This window comes from Cynocephalus volans, chromosome 6, assembly GCF_027409185.1.
Source record: "Cynocephalus volans isolate mCynVol1 chromosome 6, mCynVol1.pri, whole genome shotgun sequence".
In the NCBI taxonomy this organism is placed as follows: Eukaryota; Metazoa; Chordata; class Mammalia; order Dermoptera; family Cynocephalidae; genus Cynocephalus; species Cynocephalus volans.
Window position 1 is genome coordinate 22561793 of NC_084465.1, and position 16975 is coordinate 22578767.

General features: G+C 35.3%; 1 protein-coding gene across 1 annotated transcript in view; it reads right to left on the reverse strand.

The window, feature by feature from the left end:
• EXOC4 (exocyst complex component 4) overlaps nucleotides 1-16975 on the reverse strand; it is a 791906-nt gene that overhangs the window by 127979 nt on the left and 646952 nt on the right. The window contains exon 13 of the mRNA XM_063100340.1: nucleotides 15862-16017. Within this exon, the coding sequence (XP_062956410.1) occupies nucleotides 15862-16017 (156 nt within the window). The remainder of the gene's footprint in view (nucleotides 1-15861; nucleotides 16018-16975) is intronic.

Here is a 16975-nt window from a genome sequence, read left to right on the forward strand (position 1 = left end):
CACATCTTAAAAATGCTGGAATCCTTTGCTGTTTTTCAAGCAACTACTTGCCCCCAACTCTTCCATCCTGGCCCTTAACCTGAACATGTAATAGTAAGGAAGACAGGTAGGCTAATCAAAGTATTTGTGATCAATCACAATCATCTTCAAACACTTAAGTCATTTTAGTGTGACAGTACAAAGACTGACCCATCACCAAGTGTCTATGTTAATATTGGAGAGATAAGGAACAAAGTGTCTAATGCAAATACTTGGCAAAATCTTTTAATTCATTTACGTAAACTTCTTTCTTTTCATCATACAGCTTTCCCTCCAATTATGCTTGAAGTAATGATTAATTGAAAGCCATCAATAAGAAGAAAAAAAGTGAAGAAAAATAAGAATATGTGCATGTGCTTAAATATGTATATATTTGCTTAATAACACAGGAAGGATAATCTAGAAATTAATAGATATGGTTACCCAGAGAGGTTGGGTAGCGATGAGGTGAAGAAAATAGGAACAGGAGCAACATTTCTTTGCATGTGCATTTTTACTTTGAACCATGTAAATGTTTCTTATAATCAAAGAATAATATTAAACTGGGTGAAAAACAAACCCTAGAACTGAATACATACAGAAACACATAAACCTGACTATATATCAAAAAGATGCTATAAACATATAGGGAAAATAATTAACTCAAATACCATTTGAATATAGAATTCTTACTGCATATCCTTAGTAGAATATATTCTAAGGACAGAAAGAATGGCAAAGAAATCTTGAACTTTACTTAGTCGGATTGTTATTGGTAATGGTATTGTCAGTTTTTTGAAACAATTTTGTGTACGTTATAGGGTATAACAAAGGAGTAAATATGTTGATGTTATGGGGAAAATTACTATGGGGAGAGAGATAAAAATGTGGAAAATCAAAAGGTAAGGAAGAATTCTTTTGTGCTGGATTTGAATTATAAATTATATATATAATATTTATTTTATATATGTTTAGGTTACGTGTGTATAAACTTGTCAAAACTCATCCAACTGAAGACTTAAGACTTATGTAGTTCATTGTATGTAAATTATACCCCAATTAAAAAATTAAAAAAGAAAAAAACAATTGTTATGATTATAATGCACTGAATGTATTAAAAAATGCGTGAGTACAACATAACGGGGCGGGGGGTAGAGAGAGAGAGTACAGAGGTGAAGGAAAAGCTCTTTTTCACAGAAGAATGTTAGCTAATAATGTTTCAGACAGGGTTTATCAACAGATGCTGAAACTGTTGGTGAAAGATTGTTGGGAGAACAGGAAAATCACATGGCCTCAAGGTATCACTCCACAGATTACTAATTAATAACAAAAGGAAATACAATCACCTTTACAATGGGGTTGTACAATGGGGCAGTCATACCTGAACCACATGGTCAAGGTTGGCATTGCTAGTAGCAGCCCAGCTGGACTTTATATGAAGCCATGCAGTGGGAGGTAAGAGATATCACGTATGTGATGTTCTCGACAGAAATGTTCAGCCTGGATATAATCACAAAATTGTGACATGAATTCAGACCGCTACTTGGCAACTGGCTTAGACTCTTATCAAAGGACTCCATGCCATGAAAATTAGAGGGAGTTGATGAGAATATTGTAGATTAGTGGAAACTAAAGAAACATAACATAATGTGCAAACCTTGATTGAATCCTGGATTTTAAAATATCTACATGATGTTTTTGGGGGGCACTTGGGGAAATATGAGTATGGACTATATGTTGGATAAAGTTTTGAAGTTTGGTGTGGTAGGCACAATGATGACCCTGCAAAGACGTCCCTATCCTAATTGCTCGAATCTGTGAATATGTTACTTTACATGGAAAAGGAACCTTGCAGATGTGATTACGGTTAAGAACCCTGAGATGGTGAGATTATTTTGGATTATCTGGGTGGACCATATCTAACTACGTGAGTCCTTATAAGCAGAAAATGTTTCCTGGCTGTGGTCAGGGAGAGAGATGTGATCATGAAAGAAGGGTTAGAGTGATGTGCTCCCTTTAAAGAGGGAGGGATACCACAGACCAAGGAACAAGGATGACCTTGAGAAGCTAGAAATGCAAGATAGATTCTCCCCTAGAACCTCCAGAAAGAAATGCTGCCCTGTAGACACCTTGATTTTAGCCTAGTGAGACCTGTGTTGGACTTTTGACCTACAGAATTGCAAAATAATGAATTTGTATTGTTTATGAAACTAAGTTTGTGGTAATTTGTTATCACAGCAACATGAAACTAACACCTGTGGTAATGATGTGGGTACCTAGGAGAATGTCTTTGTTCTTGGGAGATGCATGCTGAAGTGGTTAAGAGTTCAGGGTCATTATGTCTGTAGCCTACTTTGGGATGGATTGGCAAGAGGGAAGTGTGTGTATATGTTTGGACAGAGAACAGAACGGGTATGGCAAGAGGTTAACGGTCAGTAAAGTCTAAGTCAGTATACAGCATATATGTATTCATTGGACTGCTATTTCAACTTTTCTGTGGGTTTAAAACTTTCAAATTTCAAAAATCCAAAAAGTTTAAGCTCATGGAAAAAAATAAGAAGCAAGAAATAGAAGGGCATTATTGGGCTTTTCAAAATCAATATCTCCCCTACTCCTGTCCAGAATAGTTACTGGGACATCAATCTCCTGGGCATCACTTCCTAGAGGGATCCTTTGACAGTGCTCTTTAAGTTTCTTCCTAGTATGTTGAGTTTCTAGAAATGAAGGTTTTATACAAGGTATAATATAACATGTATGATGAGAAGTTAATGAACCAAATTAAAAACTTGAACAATATTATTAAAGCAATCAGAATCCTTGCAAACTGTTTCTGCCATTCTCATTTCAGATCTGGAGAGATAATATTTAGAATGACAGTCAATTACATGTTGACATGTTTAATCCATGAATACAAAGTTCCTTCTGTCAGTCTATATTTCTCTCCTTGCATAAGTATTTTGGAGTGGCTTGTGTGTTGTGTTCTTATGAATGAGCACAGAAAAACTTTTGTGCAACTCAGCCTCTTCTAGAAGAAAAAGGGCTAGAGTTACCAAGGCTATGGCAGGGGCAAAGGTCTAGAGACTCAATTGCAGGCACCACTCGGCTAAACGCAGCTTTGCCACTGTGTGGGCACACTGTCTAAAAGAAACACACAAAAGCATCATCCTTAGAGAGGCTGGGTTGATAGCAAAACACCAGGGTTCAAACAACTAGTCTCCACTTAGAGGCCAAGGTTTTAATCACAGGTCAATGTAGGTAACTGTGAGAAGTCCAAATGCATATTATAGGAGATTCATTACATTAAAAAAACAAACAAATGAAAAACAAAAAACAAAAAACCATTCCTATTTGCCTGCACAATTATACAAGAACAAAATTCCTTTAGATTTCTCTATAGTTATAGTTTAATTTGCCATTTTTCTTCCCTAACAGCATAATTTTTATTCTTCTCCCTGTATTATTAACAGTATATTCTATACATTAAACAGTTAACTTTTATTTCTGACTAATTTCCAATTGCTAACAAAAAATTTTAGCTCAGATTTCAGGTAAACAGTTAAGTATTTGTACTCTATAAGATTTCTCCTATGCTATCCTTTCTCTTATTTAACTCCATTATGTGTATATCAAGTAATACATGAATACAGACATACGTTCATCCAACATGAATTTATTCAGTAACTATTGCTTGACTCGTCCTATGCCTGTCATTCAACACAAAAATTCTAAAGCAATGGTATCGGCTAGGCTCTCTGGTCATTAACCCTACACCTTTGCTATCAGTGTTGAATCCTGATTTGATCTAGAAACTTGATGGTTTCAAAAGCTATTACAGGCAGCCTCTGCTTTCACAAAAATGTTTCTCTGGAAACCTCATTGGAAAATAGTAATCACCAATGAATTGACCAAATTTTCTTATAAAACAACTTGACAATTAAAGGTTGTGTTTCTGAGATATCAAATAAATGATGAATGTTTGCAAAAAATATGCCACAAATGTAAACATACTAAAACTAGAACCCCAAGTAGTAGCTAAAAATAGTAAAATTATAGTCCAAGTTCTACAAAATGGGCAGTATGCACTATGAGGACTTCCAATACGAGGGATTCCAACCTAAAGTATAAATGCATGACATAAAAACACTACTTTATTAGACCTTTAATATGACCTAATATGAACAAACAGATACACAGACACAAAATATTATCATTTAAAAAAATACAGCCTATAAATTCTAGGCTTATAGATTACCATTTATAGAGGAGGACTGGAGGTGCAGAGGAGTAAGGGGGACCGCTCAAGTGGAGTACCACATAGATGGGTACACTGATGTATCAGTGGGCAAAGACATAGAAAAATTCTGTGAAAATGATACTGGTAACACTAAGCAAAAAGCTAATTGTGAAGCAGCATATTATTTTCTGTTGCTTTGCCTCACACGGCATGACAGAGATGCAAAAAGGATTACTCAAAGCCCATTTTTTCTGAGCAGTGAGACACCCTGAAGGGATTAATTTCCTGGAACCCTCAAGAGAGAGGCATTCCTCCTTTGGGAAATTAACCCTGAACTGGGGTTCTGTCTCAGTATTTATTCTCCAGGCCAGAAAGTTACAGAAAAGGAACATAGGTGGAGTTATGGCTAAGTATAGTGGAACAATAGAGGCTGGTAACATCAGTGAAATAACAAAGTGACATTCCATAATGCAATTTGCAAAAGGTTAAGTTGATCCACCAACAAAAGCTTGTTCTTAGCAAATACTGTTTTCCTACAGCAGTTTCCTCAGTATTTTTACATAACAATAAAGCAACTTTCTTAACATATCTATCAGTAGGTTAACCTGCTCTCAAGAACATCTGTCCTTGAGAGCCAGCAACTTTGCTGTGTTACAATTCTATATCCACAACAGAGACTTTAGCCTGGGGAAAATTTTCTGTCTTTTGCAAGCTTAACATTTCTATACGTAATTTCAAAAGGTTAGGTTATACCTATAGGGCTTTGGAAACTAGGCCCTGTGAAATATATTTGCTTTATAAATGTTAGTATACTCCACAATTTTGAGGCCGATGGTACCAGCTCAAAGTTATGATGTGTTGACACAACTTGGAATAAAACTGCATTGAAATGCTCTGTTAGCTCGGAACAAGAATGCACTTTTCTTTTGCTAACCCACTCAAATAAGCCTGGCTGCTAAGTTTCCTTCATAGACATTGCCAAACAACATTAGATATAAACAATTAGGTACAAAGTTTTTCTTTAGGTGCTGAGACTTCAAGAGGTATACAGTTTTCTGCCAAGAGCCACTGTAATTATGCATTCGTACAAATAGCAATAGCTTCCTATAAAGAACATTTCTTAAGCTTCAAAATAGATCATCAATATACAGATTAAAAGAAGCAATGATCACTTAGTGTAAGCTGAAAATAATAGGCTTTGGTTTTTCAACTACTGAGAATGATTATATGGTTTAAAAGTCAAAATTTATACAGCATTGAACCTTCTCCTCTGAGTCTTCCAGTTTATTGACCATTTTGGTTATTTCTCAAATTGTCATACAATTTCCTTTTGCAGACACTAAATCCATTGAGAACTGAGACACTAAACAACTGATCTCAAGCAAGGGCAACTTAGGATCAGGTCTTCAAGGCAGCTCTCTTGCAACAGAGAGGAGGAGAGATGGGGCAGGGGTCTTAGGAGGAAGACACAGATAGGAACCTCAGTGGCTAACGATACAATGGAGAATAGTGAATGCTTTGCATAAAATTGGCAGAAAAGTGAAGATGGTTAAAGATTGTAACTGTTTTTCAGAGATAAAATTGTTAGAATGACAGTGTACTTGTATTTGTAGAGCTGTAGGGAAATGGTAGTGTCACAAGGTTTGCAGATGTGTGAACATTTTTTTAAGGAAACAAAAAATTTAAACCAAAGTAATAATTACCGATGGCTAAATAACCTACAATGACAAGCACTGACCTCATGTGTCACCCCTCCCAGCCTCAGTTCTGTGCCCAAGAAACAACAATATACAACTTTAAAAAAACTATTTCTGTTTCTAAATTCATCGCATGATTATATCCATCTCTCTACAGAGTCTGTTCAAACTGCTACTTGTCAATGTATTAATTATAGACATTTTATTCTGACCTCTTGTTTGATAGATGGGTGACGATTACATCCCCTACCCCTTCCTAACATGGTAATGCTACAAGTTTTCATTTCTCTACTGGTCTCTTCTTTATATGTTTGCACATATTTTTTCCTCTAGCAGCAGCACTCACTACACTCTAAAGCTTCTGCTTTCTTGCTCGAATGTCCCCAGACTGTGAGCTCCAAACCCAGGTGGGAGGCAGGGTGAGGTGAGGAGAGGGAGAGGGTTACAGGGAGGAAATGCTGGAGGAATTGATACCTGAGCTGAAGCTTGAAAGCTGAACTGGGCAGGTACAGTAGATGGGGGTGCGATGAGCAGAGGGCACTCCAGGATGAGGGAATGGGCAAGGCAAAAACTAAGAGGTCTGAAAGAGCATGGTGCCTGGGGCACCTGCAAAAGCTCAATATGGAAAGAAAGACTTGTGTGAGGAGGCAAGCAGCCCCTCGCCAGCTGGCAGGGAATTTCAGTGTGCAGCAGGGAACAGGCATCCGCAGAGACAGAAGTGGGGCTAGACTGCAGCAGGCAGCAATGGTTCTGGATGGTCTCACCGATGCTCTTGTCTTAGGAACACCTGTTCCTGCTCACCTCCCCTCGCTCAGTCACAGGCATGCTTGCCACCAACCACCACAGTGGCACAGACGATCCATTACCAGCCTGATCTTCTCAAGGGCCGAGTGGGACTACATTAGACAGATTGCTATTTGGTTTTTTTTTTTCTTTTATTAAGACTCCAAATGAGAGAAAGAGGAATGGTATTAATGTATACTTAAATGAAAAAAAAAAATTAAATAATCCTACAATCTGAAATTTAAAAAGAAAGTGTAGAAAACAACAAATTAGTGACTTTTTAGTAGCACCAATAGATAATTACAATTCTCAAATAACTGTCTAAATAGACTAGCATTTATGCAAGTATAAGAGTTTAAGGTTTTTTTTTCATTTATTGCCAGTCTTGTGCTAACAAGAGTCACATTATTTTGATATCATGACAAAGTGCCTAATTCGATCATCTTGAACAGTAATTGATATGCTTGTAGCTGAGTCTCCAGTTAATGACCTTTTTGTTTAACTTTGAGATTTAATTCTGCTTTTCATCCAGACTTACCTAACAGTGTCTTAGATCCATCTATGACCTTCATCTTGTTTAATTGAGAGAGGAAATAAACATTTTAGTAAAGCATTTTCTATCCTTGCACTTATTTTATACATTCATGTTTCCTTTTATAATTATATTTTTAAAGTCATATTAAATATTCAGAGATAGTTAAATAAATGTCTCCATTCTAATGAACATTTTGTTCAAGACAGCTAAAGTCTTTTTTCTTATATCACCTTTTTCACTTGCTCCTTCAAATTTATCTGAAAATTCTTCAACAGCTATACTTATCTAGAACCTTTTAACAGATGTTACTTAGATTATGTTGAGAAACTTGTAAATTTCTAAGTGGAACTTTCCTGAAAATTATTTATGTTCTACTTTATTCATATTATTTCTGTATCTAAATACTTGCCTAGCCCTGCTAGATTTCTGCTTCTTTTGTAATCATCTAATCTGAGCTGGATGAAGAAATTGAAGAGGTATAAAGACCTAAACAAAACAAACTCGTTCGTGGCCGTGCTGAGGACTAGAACCTAGGCCTGTGAGCTTCCAAAGGGAACATTTGCTATACATTTAACTTTTAGGGAGTTTGCCGAAGGCATATTCTTCTAATGTGAGGCTTTCTCATTCTTTATGTACAATCTGTTATTGGGAGAGAGAGAACCCACAACAATTTAATACATTAAATATAATACAGTGAATATCAATAATAACAAATCTAGAAAAGTGCCTATATGATAAATGTCTGTGACATTAGCAGAAAATGATTCTAATATTAGTCAAGATTATGATGATCAATGAAAATGAAGGAATAACTGAAATGTCCCAAAATACAAATACCTGATCCATTTTTAGGCTGGTTGATCACAGTGTAGTGGCTCTAGGAGCCAGACTACCTAAGTTCAAATTCTAGCTCTGTCATTTAGTGACTCTGTGAACTTGGGGAAGTTGCTTACTTTCTCTGCATCTCAGTTTCCTCATCTGTTGAATGGGAATAATAATACTTGAAAACACATAATGTTGATATACAGTGCCAGTCACTGTCAGCTCTTATTGCTGTGATTTTTGAAATAGATTGCACAATCCATCCAGAGACTTAATTCTTTATCATGCATCTTTCTGCCTACTAGAATTCAAGACTAATTGTCAGTTTTATATATTGCTTGACCCTTATCACCTGAAAACTCTGCTCCTGGTCCCACCAATCACACCTATCCACTTAAGGATTTTCAAATCTCCCTCTAGAGAAATGATTCTTATAATTTGAAATTCAGGGGACCTGAGTGAAATGGGGGTAACAGACTTTGGGGGACTGCTTTTCTAATACACGTGGTCTTCCTAGATATTAGACAGCCCCTCCATGTCCCCTTTATCTCCCCCAACACCTTACCCCTTCTGCTAAGCACATCTGTAGAAAGGAAGACTACCTTTTATCAGCATATACTCATAGATCTCAAAGGATGAATATATGCATATACATGACAGGGGCAAAGACAATGGGCTAGAAAGCCTGCATTCAGCTTCTTTGGAAATAAAAGGATATTTGCTATTTTTCTTTTTTCTATTAAAGCCCTGGCTTGGCCTATTTTTTTTCCCTTCTATTCAAAGTTAAGCCTGGAAATAATACATTTTACTTTTTAGTTAAAAAACAAGAATAGAAAAGGGCCTCATTTAGTAATGAAGGGAACATAACCTTTAGTCAATGCAAAGGGCACTGGATTCTATATTCATCTGTGCGCCAAATAGCCCTCTGAGCTTTAAAAACTAATTATAGGGGAGATTGTGACTTTTCAATCTTTTTAGCTCATGCCATGTTCTGCAGTACTCTAACGTGCTAAATCAAGGCTCTCTGTCAACTCTACCATACTGGAATATCAATGAACAGTGTCCTCTCCTACTCACCTTTGCTTTCAACTTCTAAGCTGGATAGAGAATGTGACAGGCTAAGAGAAAAGAATCAATCACATACAAAACAAAACAGATCTAAAAAATTATTTCTCTTTTGTTAAAGGAAATATAATTTGTTTTTCAAACCATGTCTACATACAGAAACATGGATGAATCTCTCAGGAATAATGCTGAACAAAAGAAACCAGATATTATGATTAAATTTATACGGAATTCAAAGACAGGAAAAGCTAAACTATGGTGATAAAAGTCAGAAGAGTGGTTACTTTGAAGGTGCTAGAAAAGTTCTATATTGTGATCTGGGAGACGGTTACCTGGGTATAATCATACATAACATTTCACTGAGATCTACACCTAAGATTACACTTTATTTCACGTATAACTCAACAAAAAATTAAGAAATATATATACAATTTGTTTTGCCTTCAAATTTATGATGGAAAGGGATATAATTCAATGAGCAAAACAAGAAAGCAAAGTAGGATCTTAATTCTAGCTTTTCTAAATAAGAAGCATGAGGTGGTGCACGGAGATTCATCTCTTGCGATCAGCATTCTCTTCTCTGGAATAAGGCTAGATATTGCTCCCTTCAACTCTAAGACATTAGATATATCTAATAAAACTGAATGAAAATCTCTTCATAAAATATAATTAAGAAGTTATAAAGTAATAAGGTGAGGAAATATAATTAAGTATAAAATATAATTAAGAAGTTATAAAGTAATAAGGTGAGGAACAACAAGACACACATTCATTTAAAGTAACCTGCAAAGTTGGGGAAATAATTTATCCTCCAGAAATTGCTTCTAACACAACTATTAAGGTTAATAGATATGGCCAAATGAGTACACTTAAAGAGAGGAAATGGGAATATGCTCACCCAGACCTCTTAAAAACCTGGCAGCAGGAAAATATGAATGGTAATACTGTGAAAGACTTGAGCCTGTGCCTGACCTCTGTCCAAAGGTTAGTTTGATTATTTCTACTTGGAACTCTAATCAATCAATCTTTCAATCATTGTTTATTTCTCTTGATAGAAAAAATCATGTGGTTACACTACAGCCATGACAAAGTGATCTAAATTAAGGGAAGTATGGAGAATGGGGATAGGAAATAAAATTTAAGAATTTGTAATTTATTTGAGATGCTGGGGAAAAATATATTTAACACAATAAATGTTCTAAAGGAAAACCTCTCTGTGGTATAAGCAAAGATTGCTTAAATAGGATACAAAATGTTCTATCCATAAAAACATAATAAATTGCTAAATCTTTAAAAATTCTGTTTAGTAAAAGACACGAGTAAGAGAGTAAAAAGGCAACCTGTAAAGTGAGAAAAGATTGACCTATTTATCTATAACAAAGAAATTATATCCAGATAGGTAAGGTACTCCTAAAAATTACTAGAGAAAAATAACTAAAAATTATCAATAAATTTAAACAAGTATATTACAAAAGAGGATATCCAAATGACCAATAAGTACATAAAAATACATAAAAGGTGCTCAACTTCATTATTCATGACAGAAATGCACATTAAATGACAATGAGATAACTCTACAAGCCTACTAGAATGGCTACAATTAAAAATATGAAAAATATCAAGTGCTGGTGAGATATAGAGCAACTGGAATTCTCATGCACCAAGAATGTAAACTTTTGCCACCACTTTGGAGAACAGTTTGGCATTGTGTACTAAAACTAAACATATGCATAGCTTACTACCCAGCAATTCTACTCCTAGAATATACCCAACAGAAATGCACACATATGGTTACCAAAAGACATGAAATAGAACATTCATAGCAACACTATTTGAAATAGTTTCAAACTGGAAAGTGCCCATCAGCAGTACAATGACAAATGTATGAATACACACTATATGTGCATATACATATACATACAAACACACACATACAACATACATACATAGACACACACATAGAATAAAATATTTCTTTAAAAACTTGTGGTATCCACACAATGGAATGCTATATAGATAGATAGATAGGTAGACGGACAGATTGCAGAGTAATGAGAACCTGTATACAATATGGATGAATTTTGCCAAGGTAATATTGGACATAAAAAGTGAGTCATAAAAGAATGTATAATTGTACGATTTCACTTATATAAAGTCAAAAAGCAGATTAAATTAATCTGTGTAGTTGAAAGTCTAATAAGGGTAACTTTTGGAGAGGCAGGTAGTAATTAGAAGGAGGCAAAAGAAGACCCCTTGTTGCTGTGTTCTACTCCTTGTTGCCAATGTGCTGTTTCTTGATCTGGTTATTGGTTACACAAGTTGAAAAGTGTGAAAATTCACCATGCTGTGCCTTTGATAGGTGCACATTTCTGTATATTTATTATGCTTTATTAAAAAGTACATATATAATGAGTATATATTCAATAAAAAGTAAATTACAAGTAACATAAAAAGAGATGCAAACTTTAAGAAGGAATCAAGAGAAAAATCAAAACCACCATAACAGAAATGAAGAATGCCTTTGATGGGATCAGCAACAGACTGGAAATTGCCAAGGAAAGAATTGGTGATATTGAAGAAATGTCAATAGGAAACACTGAAGCTAAAATCCAAAGAGAAAAAAGAATAAAAAGAGAGAACAGACTATCTAAGAACAATAAAACAATTATAAAAAGTATAACATATACATAATGGGAATATCAGAAGGAGAAGAAAGAGAAAAAGGAAAAGAAGAAATATTTGAAGCAGTAATGACTGAGGATTTCATAGAACCAATGATGGATACCAAATCACAGATCCAGGAAGCTCAGAGAAAACCAAGCTAGATAAAAAATAAAAGTCTACACCTAGGAAAATCATACTTAAACTGCACAGAATCAAAGACAAACAAAAATCTTTCAAGAAGCCAGAGGAAAAATTAACTATAGAGGAACAGGGATAAGAATTACATCAGAATCACATGGTTCAGAAACCATACAAGCAAGAAGAGAGTGGAGTGAAATATCCAAAATGCTAAAAGAAAAGAATACCAACTGTGATGATTAATTATATGTGTCAACTTGACTGGGCCAAAGGATGCCCAATAGGTGGTCAAACATTATTTTTTTCTGGTATGTCTGTGAGGGAGTTTCTAGAAAAGATTAGCGTTTTAATCAGTAGACCAAAGATCTGCCTTCACCAATGTGGGTTGGCATTATCCAAAGCATTAAGGGCATGAATAGAGCAAAAAGGCAGAGAAGGAGCAAATTCACTCTCTTCTTGAGCTGGCCCATCCATCTTCTCCTGTCAATTACTATTCCACCCCTGCAGCCCTATTCTTGGCCTATGGACTTAGAATAAATTACATCACCAGCTTCCTGGTACTCCAGCTTGCAGATGGTAGGACTTCTTGAGCTCCATAATTGCATGGGCCAATTCCAATAATAAATCACTCTAGCTAGCCAGTCAGCCAGTCAGCCTGCCTGCCTACTGGTTCCATTTCTCTATTTCTTTGGAGAACCTTGATTAATACACCAACCTAGATTTCTGTACCCAGAGAAATTAGCCTTTAAAAGTGAAGAAAAATCAAGACTTTCTCAGACAAACAAAAATTGAGGGAATTTGTTGCCAGTAAATCTGCCTTGCAAGAAAGGTTAAAAGTTCTTCAGAAAGAAGGAAAATAACATAGGTCAGAAATTTGGATATACACTAAGAAAGAAAGAGCAGTATAGAAGGAATAAATGAAGGTAAAAATAAACCTTTTATATTTTATTCTTAATCTAACAGGTAATAGTTTGCTCAAAATAATAATAGCAACATTATATTTAGTGATTATAGCTTATGGATAACAAAATGAATGACAGCAATTTTATAAGGAACGGGAGAGAGAAATTATGAATACTTTCCAATAAGGTATAGTTGACCTTTGGACAGCCTGTGCAGTCAAGGAAAATTTGCTTATAACTTTTGTCTCCCACCACCCCATGTATTTAAGTAATAAATTATTTGAATAATAGTTTGCTAATAGCTTACTGTTAGATAGGCTACTTAACTGTTTGGTTAGGTAAGGATACATGATATACCTAGCCAAAAATTTTCCAATATATTTATTGAAAAAAACCCATGTATAAGTAGACCTGCACAGTTCAAATCTGTGTTGTTCAACAGTTTGCTGTACTTGCATTACCTGTGTAGTGGTATAGTGTTATCTGAAAGTTGACTTGGATTAGTTGTAAATGTATATTGCAAAAGCAAGGAATAAAAAAGGAGTATAATTGACATGGTGAAAGAAAGAAAAAAAAGGAATCATACAAAATAATTAAAACAAGAGAAGGCAGAAAAGCACAATCCATAAAAGAAAAAAAATATCATGAGTTCGACTTTATTAAAATTAAAAACTTCTGCTCTGCAAAAGACACTGTGAAGAGAATAAAAAGATAAAAAGATACCGACTGTGAGAAAAATCTTTGCAAAATATGTAAGTATATAAGATAAACTACTGGTATCCAAGATATGCAAACGACTCAAATCTCAACAATATGAAAACACATAATCTAATTATAAGTGAGCAAAAGATCTGAACAGACATCTCACCAAAGAAGATATGCAGATGGCAAATAAGCATACGAAAAGATGCTCAGCATCACATGCCATCAGGCAATTGCAAACTAAAACAGTGAGATATCACTGCACACCGACTGGAACGGCCAAAATCTAAAACACTGACAACACCAAATGCTGACAGGGATGTGGAGCAACAGGAGCTCTCATTCACTGCTGGTAGAAATACAAAAGGATACAGCCACTTTGGAAGACAGTTTGGCAGTTTCTGACAAAACTAAACATACGTTTACCATATGATCCAGCAATCTCATTCCTTCATACTCACCCAAATGAACTGAAAGTCTCAAGACTACACAAAAACCTGAACACAAACGTTTACAGCAGCTTTATTCATAATTGCCAAAACTTGGAAGCAAATAAGATGCCTTTCAAATATGTAAATAGATAAACTGTGGTACATCCATAAAATGGAGTATTATTTAGAGATAAAATGAAATGAGGTATAATGCCATAAAAAGATGTGGAAGAAACTTAAATGCATATTGCTAAGCAAAAGAGCCAATCTGAAAAGGCAACATACAGTATGATTCCAACCATATGCCATTTTGGAGAAGGCAAAACTACAGAGACAGTAATAAAGATCAGTGGTTGCCATGGGTTAAGGGCATCCAGGGAAGGAGGGATGAATAGGACGAGCACAGAGGATTTTTAGGTCAGTGAACTATTATTCTACATGACACTGTAATGTTGAATACACCCTTTATACATCTGTCAAAACCAGTAGAATACACAACACAAAGAGTGAACCCTAATGTAAACTACAGACTTTAATTAATAATAATATATCAATAGTAGCTCATCAATTGTAACAAATGTACCATATTAATACAAGGTGTCAAAAATAGGGGAAATGGTAGGGGGTAGGTTGTAAGGGAATATATGGGAACTCTGTAGTTTCTGTTGATTTTTTTCTGCAAACCTAAAATCACCCCCCCCCCAAATAAAGTCTATGAATTTTAAAAAGTTTGTTATATGTATATATAGTTTTCTTATACTAATTTAACTAGCTGACAAGTATCTCTGAGATAATGTGAATAATAAAGAAGAAAAACATATATAGGAAAGCTTTAGGTTATATTACACATGAACTTTTGAATATCACGGTTTTGAGGAAGTTTAACATGATGTTATAGAACGTTTTCATAACAATGTTGGTAAAAATATGGCACTATAGTGCACGGATATACTGTAGTTAACTTCGTGAGCAGGAAAGACTTATTTATCTAGTTGCAATCCACATTCTGAGAAACAGATGAGCCCACAGTTCCATAATGAAGGAAAAGTAAAATATTGGCCATACTTCTTTTATTCCTCTTCTGGTCTTTGCTTCTTTAAAGTGCTTTTATTTTATTTTTACCATTTATTCATTTACTTCGATGGGCAAAAGACAATAAGAATAAACCTAATCTTAATATGACAATATATCACAGACATCATTTTTCTATTTTACACAGCTCTAAAATGACAGAGATGAAAGTGTTTTACTGTGGGAAGCCAGCCATATGGAAATTAGGCCACATGTTCATAACTAAGTAAATCATTTAAACCGCATGAAGGTAAATGTTGAGTGATAAAGCTGAGAGACCTTACTTTGTCAAAACAAGTAGAAAACAATCAGAGATAATACAGTGTGTGTGAACATGGGACATCTGTAATTTCCAGAAAGTCCAACTAACATTTCTATGAACCGAAGTACATGTTAAGAATAACTGTAACATGCTCTGTATGGGTAGGAATCTTATCTTATTGTCATGTTTGTATGGTACGGCATATAATAGGGTCAATTCAGCTTTGCTGAATAAATGAATGAATGAATGAATTATATTTTCTCCTAAGAGGGGAGAATGACCTATAAATTAAAAGATATTTTAACTCAATTTAGCAGTTCTCCAAATTTGATTCACATCAATTCCTTCTTCTAAGGTTCTGAGCTCAAGGCATATTTGCATGGGAAATGAGGTGAGGCAGAATGGAAACAGATTTTACTAAGTTCAAGTAATTGCTGCTTGATTTTTAGAACTGGTCAAAATTTCACGTAAAGAAAGGATTAGCTAAACAGATGTTTGTTCTTATGTTTAGTACAACTTGGAAAATAGACCTTTTACCTTATGAAATCTTCCTCCTCTTCTCTCTTTGGCCTCAGCTGTTTGGGTTGGGCCATATTAATCCAGTTAGGTAGAGATTTCAAGAGTCTGCTGATATCATCATCTTTTGCCCAAGATGCACTGATGACAAGTTTTTCTTCTGACTGGACAATGCCCCTAAACACAGCCAACAGAAAGAAGACACTTCAGCACAATGCCTGGTATTCATACAGCATTTTTCATCTACCTTCACTGAAGAAAAAAGCTATTACATCCGTCTCTCTTATTAACATAATCCGTTGTCTGAATTGGAGGTTATGAGATCCATTAATAGGTCACTTTACTGGGAAACACCATTTCTAGATTTCATTCTTAGTTTCTTAATTGCTGAGTAACTGTGAGAGCTAGTACTACTAATTAATTCCCCTTATAGTTAATCCCTTAGGATAAATAAAAGTGTATGGTAGGTCTGGGGGAGGGGGGAATCTTTTAAGAAAATGTTGAATAAATAAAAAGTGGGGTGGCCATATAAAAGAATGCTATTAAATTACAACAGAAAAGGTACCCAAAAGGTGACAGAAGGGTTACAAAGGTTGTTCTCTCACCTCTTGATTTAAACCACCAATTAGTTCTACTTGAAGGTATTTTTTGAACTCTGGACACCCCTCTATTCAAAGCAAATCTACCATCATAAAGAAACCCTCTGCCCCAGATGTCAGGCAGAAAAGCCTTTGATCATTGCCATCTCCAGTGGGCTTTGACTAGCGACCTAGAGTTGACGGGCTTCAAGTCCTTTAATAGGGCTCATGGGTTAGCTATTAGCAAGGCACTGACAAGAATCTACCTGTAAATTCATCTTAAATGTTCACTTTCAACTTAATTAAAAAGCTTCTCTTTCTGTTCAACACTTCCGTCACTATAACTAATTTCAATGGTCTAAACATCCTCGCCAGCAATACTAGGCAACAGAAATGACATCTATTTATAAAGGGAGTGCTAATTAGCTCGATCCTCTTCTGAAGCTGACCAAGACTCCAGGAAGTCCCCCCATCGTGGAGAGAAATCTATTTTGGGATAAGGGTCATAATGAGGGCCATTACATACTTCCAGATAAGCAATACATATGATAGGATAT